This window comes from Lichenostomus cassidix, chromosome 7 (assembly GCF_008360975.1).
Source record: "Lichenostomus cassidix isolate B80296 chromosome 7, HeHo_3.0, whole genome shotgun sequence".
NCBI classification, from domain to species: Eukaryota; Metazoa; Chordata; class Aves; order Passeriformes; family Meliphagidae; genus Lichenostomus; species Lichenostomus cassidix.
Window position 1 is genome coordinate 22,442,463 of NC_139488.1, and position 10,036 is coordinate 22,452,498.

At 55.0% G+C, this 10,036-nt stretch overlaps 1 protein-coding gene across 1 annotated transcript; it reads left to right on the forward strand.

Annotated features, from left to right (window-relative positions):
• Positions 1-1,183: 1,183 nt before the first annotated feature.
• On the forward strand, positions 1,184-10,036 carry LOC146434764 (uncharacterized). Its single transcript, XM_085066757.1, has 3 exons — positions 1,184-1,813; positions 8,883-9,043; positions 9,506-10,036. The coding sequence occupies exons 1-3, from the start codon at positions 1,378-1,380 to the stop codon at positions 9,818-9,820; spliced, it is 912 nt and encodes a 303-aa protein (XP_084922883.1). The 5' UTR covers positions 1,184-1,377; the 3' UTR covers positions 9,821-10,036.

Below are 10,036 nucleotides of genomic sequence, written 5' to 3' on the forward strand. Positions count from 1 at the left end.
GCAGGCTCCATACCAGACTCTATTGGTGCAGGGAAGAGAAGTCCCTGGGGTTACTGAGCAGAGAAAGCATAGAAGGCTGGGGAAGACCCTGTATGACCCTGCCTTTCTTCTCTCTGGGCATCTACTTGCAGCCTCTTGTGGCACACAGGATACAGTGCGGTGGGCCCATCTCTTGCTCAAGGAATAGAGCAGTGCTGGAAATGCTGAAGGGAGAAGAACTTCCTTTAGCTGTTATTACATTTAGGCATGGCAATACCAGCTGCCTTACTTCCCTTCCAAAGAGTGGGACCCACTATAGGGCACTGAAAAGCAGAGGCATGTCTCACTGTGTCAGAAGGACACAAAAAAGTAGCATTCAGAGACACAGAGATGTAGACCCTTAACAGCAGAGATCACTAAAGCACTCACATGCACTCTGCCTTTCCCTGAAGGCCAGTGCTACGGGATCTGGGGTAGCTCTGCTCCTGCTCACCCACAGCTCCCAGAGCAGACAAGGCTTTCCTCTCAGTCCTTCCCTGGTGACGTTCTCCAAGCTGTGTCTTGTCTAGGAAGGGTAATACCAAGCAAATGAGTAATAATCTGTCTGTATGCACCTGTTGTGTTGGCATCTTGGACCGACATGGGTGATGGAGGGTGGTGGTCCTGTGTGTGTCCAGCTCAGGTCCACTGATCTCCCTGGATCGCAGTGATGCAGTGGGAAACAGCACAGCTGGGCATTGGTGGTGATCCCTGGTTCACAGGATGCAGAGGACCCTGCTGGTGAGTGAGCGCCTCTCCTTCCCTCCTGGCTAAGCACTCCGCCGTCCAAGTGCCTGGGGGCTCCAGGGTGCCAGGGCAGCAATGGAACCCAGCAGGGCTTTGCCTACCCGTGCTGAAGTCTGTCTAGTCTCTCCAGATCTCCTCCAGCTGCTGCAACCATAGACCTGCTTCCCTGCCATGGTGCTCTGGATCAGGGTGATGGGCTCAGCGCCCTGGGTGGTGGGTCCTGCAGGCTAGGGGGGACCTCTGGGTGTGGAGGGGCTGGGGAAGGGGCAGAGCAGCCCGAGTCAGTCCCTGTTGTGTGCCCACTGCTGTGTCCGGAGGCTGAGGAAGCCGGAGGAGGGCGGCGGGGCGGGGGGCCGGAGCAGAGCCAATGGGGAGCTGGGGCAGGTGGAGGGGGGGTTAAAACCCACCCCAGTGCCGTCGGGCGAGCGAGTGCCCGGGAGGCGGAGTGGAGAGGAGGGCTGCCCTCGAGGGCAGCCCCGCTGAGCGCGGCGCGGCCCCGCGGGTGAATGCCCGCCGGTACCGGGGCTGGCCCGGGGTGGCCGGCCGGGCTGTGCCCTGGCGGGGGAGCGGTGGGGAACCGGGGAGCTCGACGGCTCCGCAAGGGGCACGGCCATGCACAAGACCATGGAAAAGTCCCAAAACTTCCGCATCGAAGCGCTCCTGGCTGAAGAGCCGGCGCGGAGCGCCTCCCCGCCGGGCCTGAGCCCCGGGAGCCCCGCGGCGAGCCCCGGCCCCGCCGGCCGCTCCGACACCCCCTCACCGCGGGCGCTCCCGGCCGCTGCGCCCCTCGCCCCGGCCGGCTTCATCCCCAAGCCCGGCTTGCTGCACCTCTCTGGCCCCGGGCTCGGCGCCCTGCCGGCCCTCTACCCGCCCGCCGTGTACCCGCTCCCGTCCCTGGGGGGCCAGCACCCTGCCTTCGCCTACACCGGCATCCCGCACCTGCCGCCGCCCGGCGCAGAGCACCTGAAGGCGGCCGTGGCCGGCTCCTTCCCGCTGGAGCACTGGATCCGAGCCGGCATGCTGGTGCCGAGGCTCTCCGACTTCAACGGTGAGTGACCCGGGACTGACCCTCCCGCCAGGCGGAACGCGGCTCTCGGCCCTTCCAACCCCCGGGGCGTCCGCCGGCACATCAGGGTGCGGATCCCTGCGGCGACCCGGGACTGAAGTTTCCGAACCCGCCCCTTGAGGCCCTCCGGTGGTTCGAGTCGGGAGCCCGGAGAGGCGTTGAGCTCTCTGGGCTGACCCGGATGCCTGGCTCTTCCTGTGCCCAGACCCACTTCCCAGCCCGGCAGGGTTGGGGGGGATCCCACTACTGGGGGGGACATGACTCGCCCTCCGGGGACCTTCGAGGGCTCTGAGGCCCTGGGGAACCGATCCGAAGGGCAAAGTCTCGCCTAACGCAGGTTCGGTGTTTCGGAACAGCCCCGAGAAGCACCGTCCGCGCCGCTGCCGGCAGAGCGGAACCGCGCCGACCGAGTCTGCCGGCTCCGCACGGCGGCGCGGGCTCGCTGGGCTCCTCCGGGCGGGAAAGAAACGAAAATAAAGAAACAGCGGCAAGAACCTGTACCGGGAAACGAATAAATCCCTCCAGGTGCGGCTGGGAACGAACCCGCCCGAGTCCTGCTGGGTGCGTGGCCGGATCGAGCTCCCGTCCAGGGATGGACCGGGACTCCGGGTCCTGCCCACCGTCGCGCTCGGCTCGCGGGGGTGAGGGGCCGGTGAGTTCATTGCTGGCCGCAGCTGCGGGAGCCGGGCGGCCCGACAGCGTGCTCGGCTCCAGCCCTGCCCCAGTCTCTCCTGGCGGGCACGACTAGGGTTGCGGGCAGGAACAATATCCCACATTGCTATGATGGGCCACGGATGGGCAAGGTCCTGCAAGGCACGGACGGCACAAGAATTGACTTCAGGCACTTGTCCAGCTGGGGACTGTCGCTGGCACCCCTGGCAGTATGACCTGAATCCTGCCCTTTGATGGTCAATGCAAAGGTGGGCATTAAAGCAAGAGTGACTGGTTAATAAATCCCCGTCAGAGTATCCCATTTTGTTAGCTGAGCATAGTGTCTTACAAAGCTGGGAGCCCATTTACAATATAATAATAATAAAAAACGGCTGGATGAAACTGGCTGGACGAATAGTAGTGTTTAAAAAAAAAAAAAAGAATTAACGTGAAACATCCTATTTATTACTCCTACCTTAAATTATTCCTGGCCACATTAAAGGGAACTGGGCTGTTTTCTTTCCCATTCTGTCTCCCTTTACCTGGCTTTCCCTGGACTTTAGGAAAGGTCCATCTGTGAATCTAGAGGTGTAGAATAAGCCTCCAGTGTTATGGAGCACTCCTTAAACGTGTCACTAAGACAAGAAAAAATAAATCTTTATTAGTTAGGAGGTGAAACATCTTCCTGCTCCTCTGCAGTGGTCATGTTATCCTTGAAGGGTCTGGGTCTGTTGGTGTATCTCAGCATCCTGGTAGCTTCATACAGAATTGTGCTTCACCAGAGTGAGAATGCTCCACTGCATCTGTTCCTGTGGCCCTGAGCACAGCTTCTGGCTGCGATAATGTAGAGGTATTTGTACATTGGCTACATTCCTCTCAGAAACAGGATCTGCTCTACAGCTGGTTGTATCCAAAACCTCACCAAAAGGAATCAAATCCTAAATTATGGGCATGAGAACAGCTTGTGAAGGGAGCTCTGCAGAATGCACTGGACAAGAATGACAATGGATCTTGTGGGAAACACAAAACAGGGCTCCTATGGAAGCTCAGAGGAAGGAAAAGCAGTTTCTGACCCAGGTATTACTTACCTGGGTTCTGGAGACCCCAGGCAGGGTAGACTCATGGAGGTATAACAAGGATGCAGTGAAAGCTACCAAAGCTGTGGATTTTTAAATCAGGGAGACTGCTGTCTCAATGTCCTTACTAAAAGGTGTTTGTTCCCAATTCTGGGGAGCCCTTTGCAGTGGGAATTCTTTCTCCCTAGAGTGTCCTGTTAAATACTTCTGCTGTGCAGGACATAACCTCGTTCCTCTTTAGACCCTTATTGCTGTCCATTGTTAACATTAGGGTTCTCAAGTGTGTCTTCAGCCCTGGCTCTTGTGGGCTCCCTGAAACTCTGAAATCAGGTTCATTTCCAGCATGCCTTCTCTTTGTAGTTACCAGGACTGGCCCCAGCTGCATGTTTTGCCTGTGTCTGGGCTCATATTGCCCCAGTGTGCTGGCCATGGTGTAGAAACAGGGACAATGGTCTTGGTAAGCAGGGACAGGAAGGGGCACCTGCCTAGGATGTGCTGCCTCCACAACCCTTCCTCATCCCTCTGAGGAGTGTGGTGAGCTGAGCAGGAGCCTCCCACTGTTGGCACAGGGCTTATGGGCTCCCCGTAATTTGTGGGATACCCTGTCCCACCACCAGCCTAGATGGACAGACCTGCCTGGCTGAAGTCTCCAGAGTGACTGAGTACAAGTGTCAATGCTGCTGGTGTCAGTCATGTTGAACTCTCCTAGTAGCAATGGACAGATGGCTGTAAGAAATGAATCTGAAAGCCTCCTAGGACATACTGTGGTTCCTTCCAGAGGGAGATCACCCTTGAGATTTATTTATAGGGAATCCCAGGAATAAATTCTGGAATAAACGTGTAGAGATATTTTGTAGGCATGGTTTAGTTTGATCTCCTGGGGACAGTCAGGGTGGGGGAAGCAGCGGGACAGCTCATGAACTGCAAGCTATGTGGGTATGCATTGCATACATTCTCCCTGCTATCACCTGTGTATGGGGATGTAGAATGCCAGGGAGATGGTCTGAGACAGGTGGTACCCTTGGGAACCTGACCTGGGCTTGGGTGCTGGCCTTGCTCAGAGCAGTGCCCCTGCTGCGAGGCAAGCAGATGCCATGCCTCCGTGGCTAGCTGTCTGTGCAGAGCCGCATGCAGTGCCTTGCTGCCTCTGCTGCAATGCGGAGCGAGAGGGCTGTGGAAGGCCTGGGTGCAGGAGCAGGCGTGCCCTTGCTGCATACAGCAGGGATGCTGCCTGCTCAGGTTCTGATATCCCCAGCCTGGGTCCCTATTCTGGGGCTTTGAGCACCTCCTGAACCACACAGGGGGAGCATTTGGCACTGGAGTGCCATGCCTATTAGTTTTTCTGGGAGCTGGGATTTATTTGCACTGGTTGTCAGTGTGGAAATGCAGTACAGTGGTGGGAGCTAAGTGCAGACACCCACTGCAGCTGAGAGCTGTAGGAATGGGGAGCAGAGACATACAGCTGTAGACTCTCAGGGAGAGCAGAGGATCCTCTCTGAGGGACCTGGTGCTTAGATGGCTTTCCTCGCACACCATTTCCTTGCATCACGCACTCACTAGCCTGATGGCCTGGAGCCCAGATCAGATCCTGCCTTTGATGGCAGAGAGCATGCTGATGGGCTGTGCTGGGCTAGGAGAGCAGGCAGGATAAGTCTTACCAAACTTGTTCGAAAAGCAATGCCTTCCAAGGCTCACCAGGTGTACAGTGGTCTGGTGTCAGTAGGAAATACGGGCTGGGAAACAGCTGGCAAGCAGCAATCGAGGCTTAATGGTGGAGCAAGCAAGGGACTAACAGAGGTAGCAAGTGCCCTTATGTATGCTGCCCCACACCGATAACGGCCAGGGCTGCTGGCAGGTCAGGAAAAGCCTCTGGTGATGACCCTGATGCTGAGACCACCTCTGTCCCTTCCAGCTCTGACATCTGGAGAAACACCTCCTAAAGCAGTCAGGGTGTTAATTTCCTCTCCTTTATCTGCCAGAGCACAGAGTTAAGTGAACTACAGTTAAACAAACCAAATTAAAAACAAGTGAGTTAATAACAACCTAGGATTACCCCTGTTATCAAGTAGACGGAACTGTATCAAATAAACCAACAATTCTTTATAAGCTTTATCTAATTATCCAGGAGGCAGCTGCCTTGCAGAGCTCCTGGCCTCAGACTCGGAGGACATTCCTGGCCCCAGGCCAAGCAATTTATTTACTGATACTGCAGCCAGATGCCAGGGACCCATCAGGGGTCCGAGCTCTGCCAGGCTGAAGGGATGTTGAGAAAAGCTCTAATCCTGGATGTTGTGCTAGAGGAGATGGCTCAGCAGATAGTAAATCCTTTGGCAAGCAAAGGTGTGATGCTGAAGCAGTCACTGGTCTTCTGGAAGAAGCTGGATAAGGTGGAGAGCCTTCCCAAAGGGATATTCATTCTAGGAGATGCTGATTGTGATAGGAATGGGTTCACACCTTGGCTGACACTGACTGGAGGAGGTAAGCCCTGGGGCGATGCTTGCTGTGCAACCCTTGGGAGGATTCTTTGTCCATGTGACAGCCTGCCACATGACAGGGAGGGACAGGACTCCACAAAGCACACTGGCAGGATAGGCTGGAGCTACCAACAGCCACAAGGCATAATTTCCTCTTTCCATGGGAAGCTGGAACCTGCTTCATTCCCTCACTCTCAACTTCTGCCTCGTCCCTTTGCTCCTTACCCAGTGAAAAACTGCAGACCCTCTTCCTTCATGCTCTCTCCACACAAAGGAGCTAGAGCCCTTTAGGAAAGCTAAGAGCAGAGCTGATGCCAGAGATACTGGTCATTCAGGTCCATGAAAACCTGCTGCTCTGGGTAGCTTAAGGTCAGCTGTATTGGCTTGGGCTTACCCCACCTTGCGTGCAGGCCAAATCTTGAACAAGTCACAGTGGGGAGCAGTGTGATAGATAATAATAGCTGCTGAAGGATGTATTGTCCAAGGAGGTCACAGGTTATGTGGCCAGCCACACCTCTGTAGGCTGGGCATTGGACTTGTGGTGGCTTGAACTGTATGACAGCACCAGAGACAAGTTTGAAGACAAGCTTTTTTGTCAGCGCTGGGGCAGGAGGGAGGGTGGGTTTCCAAGGAAGTCAGGGTCTGTACAATGTTTGTAATGGACACACTGCACTAAACCTGAATTGGACACTGAGAATTTGGGCTGGCAGTAGGACCATGCTCCAAAAATCAGTCCCCTGCATTGGTAGTTATTTGAGATACATCCTGTTTGGATTTATGTGACTTTTGGACAAAGTTTCTGCTCTTCTTTTTTTCTGCTAGACCAAGCAGTCATCAGCAGCTTACCTGGGGAAGACTGAGTCCCTTGAGAGGGTGTTGTTAAAGCAAGCTGCCTTTCAGGCTCCTCTGATCAGAGCTGGACAGACCAAACTTGCACTGCTTTTGGGATTGAGATTCTTCGGTGAGGCACTTCTGTGCCTCTACTCTTGCCACATCTGGTTTTAGTCTGGTCACATATGACCTTGCTAGAGGAGACACAGAGGAGCCTTTCAGGGTGATCTGAAGGATTTCTGTGCTCCCTGGAGCCAGGACACAATGCCCTAGGAGCTGAGCCCTGGGCTCTCTGCTTTGGAGTGGGAATTCAGACTGGGAATACGATATTTCTTCAACCCTGGACCCTCCATCTCCAGAAAGCACAGAACTCCCAGATTACTGGATGCTGAGAGAACACAACCTCTTCCCTTTTCTTTCTCCAAAACATTTTTTACAGACCATGCTCAGAAAGAGGAGCTGCTCAGAGGGACCCTTCCCTGACCTGGTACAGCCAACCTGCACAGTGCAGCCTCTACTGCATGGGGGGACTCTGGAGCTTCAGACTCTCCAGCGACCTTCCTGTCTCTGTCAGCAAAGGAGAGCTGGGAGCCAGAGTCCCATGGCTGCTGGGTACTGCCTGGAGCTCCTTTGTGTTGTGCCCCCCACCAACACAGAATGAATGAATTTCCCCTCCAGTTCTTCCTGATGCATCTCTTGTCTTTCCCTCTCTGAGGAGCTGCAAAGGATGTTAGCTTGGGCTGCCCCATCCCTGCAGGTGCCAGTTCCCATAACACTTCCTTTCCTTAGCCATAGGAAGCCTTTGCAGGTATGTTTGGTCCCATGTCTCCATCGAGGATTTGTACAGCCAGAGCATCTGCAGCCAGTCAGAACCCAGATTGCTGCCGAACTCTGCAGAACTGAGACATCTTTCATCTGTATTTGTCCTGGAAAACCTTTGAGCCTCTCATTTAATTTTAGCCTTGAATATGTTTCATATGCAAAATAATGCATCGTGTGTGTCAGAACCATTGGCACAGTGTGTCTCCATTCAGTCAGTCCCTAGTTTAACTGGCCAAGGTGGGTCCCACAAGCTGTCTCTCCTGGCACTGAGGAGCTACAGGCACAGGAAGAGATTGTGTCTATCCTGCTCCCATGAGGAATTTACACAGTCCCAGCCCAGCCTGTGTTCTCTCTGTTTGACCCACCAAGTACTTGGGATCAAACTCATGTTCTGATCAATTAATGCCTCTTTCATAAATTCCTACCTCATGCGTCATCACTGTGTTTGTGAAGAGCTAGGTGGACACTTCAGGAGATGGGCAGGTTGGGATCAAAGCTGTAATCTGGGGGAGATAACATGAATGGTGCCCCATGGCCAGCAAAGTGGGTGAGTTGTAGCGACCCTTGCCAAGTAGGGCACATCTCTGGGGCCAGGATGCTCCACCTGTTGCCCAAGGTGTGTCAGCAGGGATGTGCCAAGGACTTTTCACATCAGTGCCCACCCACCCCCCCCCCACCTCTCCCTGCTGCTCCAGCACTTTATACCCAGCTGCAAACCCCTGGGTTTGATTGCTGTTGTGGTGCTGGGAGAAGCAGTAAAAGCTGAACCCCAGGGGGACAATAAAGCCAGTGGAAAGGAGATAAGCAAGGATCAAACAGAGTGCGGCACCCACCCCATGCTGGACTCTCAAAGGTCCCTTTGTTCCTGCTGCCTCCTGATTCAGTGCCGCTCTGCCTTCAAGGGCTGTGGGCGAGATAGCGGAGCTCACGGACAGCCCTGCCGCAGCCCCTGGCCGTTGAGCTGCCACCTGTGCGGCCCAGCAATAAAAAAAGAGAATTAATTTCAGTCACAACACTGATCCCAGTTGTACACTGAGGCCTGATAACATATCTCACTGGTTCCTATCAGGCAATAAAGCCATTATTGGGGTGGGAGATGATGGAGACATTCACTTTCCTCCTCATCTTGGATTTGCTGAGGGGTTTTGCCATACAGGTCTGCTGTCCCCTCACCCCTACCCACTGTCTGCTCTACAGCTGCCCCGCAATCTGGCTTGATGGGGAAGTGCCGCCGGCCCCGCACAGCATTCACCAGCCAACAGCTTCTGGAGCTGGAGAACCAGTTCAAGCTCAACAAGTATCTGTCCAGACCTAAGCGTTTTGAGGTGGCCACATCGCTGATGCTCACTGAGACACAGGTACCTTGGCCCTGGGGGGATGGATCAGACCCACACCCCACTGCTCCCATCAGTGCCCCTTCCAGGGCATCTCCTGCAGAGGACTGCCTGGTGGGCTCCAGGCTCTTCTTTTGTGAAGGACACCCCAAAAATTCTGCTCCTCTTTTTACCTGGCATCCACGACTTGTGTTTCAGAGCCTTCCCATCCCTCAACGTGCTGTGGGAGGGGTTTTTTTTCTGGGGCTAAAATGAAAATGTCCCTGTGCATGTCCTTGGCTGGAGGCTGGATGGGGGGAAAGCAGCAGCCCTCAGTATTCCTCTCCCAGTGACAACCTTAGCCTCTTTGCACAAACCTGTAGCACCATGGGATGCCCCTCAATGAAGAGGTTTTGGAGGGACCCTCCATGCAGGGAAGGTGAGGGGGTGAGTGGGGACAGGATGGGGCAGAGTACATCCTCTGCCCTGGGGGCTTTCCCTTGGCAGGTGAAGATCTGGTTCCAGAATCGCCGCATGAAGTGGAAGCGGAGTCGCAAGGCCAAGGAGCAGGGGGCTCAGGCGGAGGCTGAGAAGCAACGAGGGCTCAGCAAAACCTGCGAGAAGCTGCTGCCTGTTGAGCCCCAAGGACAAGCTGCCGAAAGCCCCGAGTTCATGGGGCACAGCCCTGACTCAGGCTTCCTGCACCACAACACCGCCGAGCTGAGCTTTGGGCCAGACTCGTCTTGCTCGGGGGCAGAGGAAGAGGAAGAGGAGGAGGACGAGATGGGTGCCGTGGAGAGGAAGATCAGCTCTGTGTTGTGAAAGGCAGATGGAGCCAGCCAGGGAGAGGGGCCAGGCTGTGTTGTTGGGTGTCTTTTTGCTGGCAGACACAGACTGTGCCTGGAAGGAGCAGGGTGCTGCAAGGCACGTGCCACCCTTTAACTTATATGTGTTTGGATCCTATTTAACTTGTAATTATTCCTCTGTATGTATCTGGAGGAGTCCCCAGATCCCTCCCCTATAAAGCTGTTATCTGAA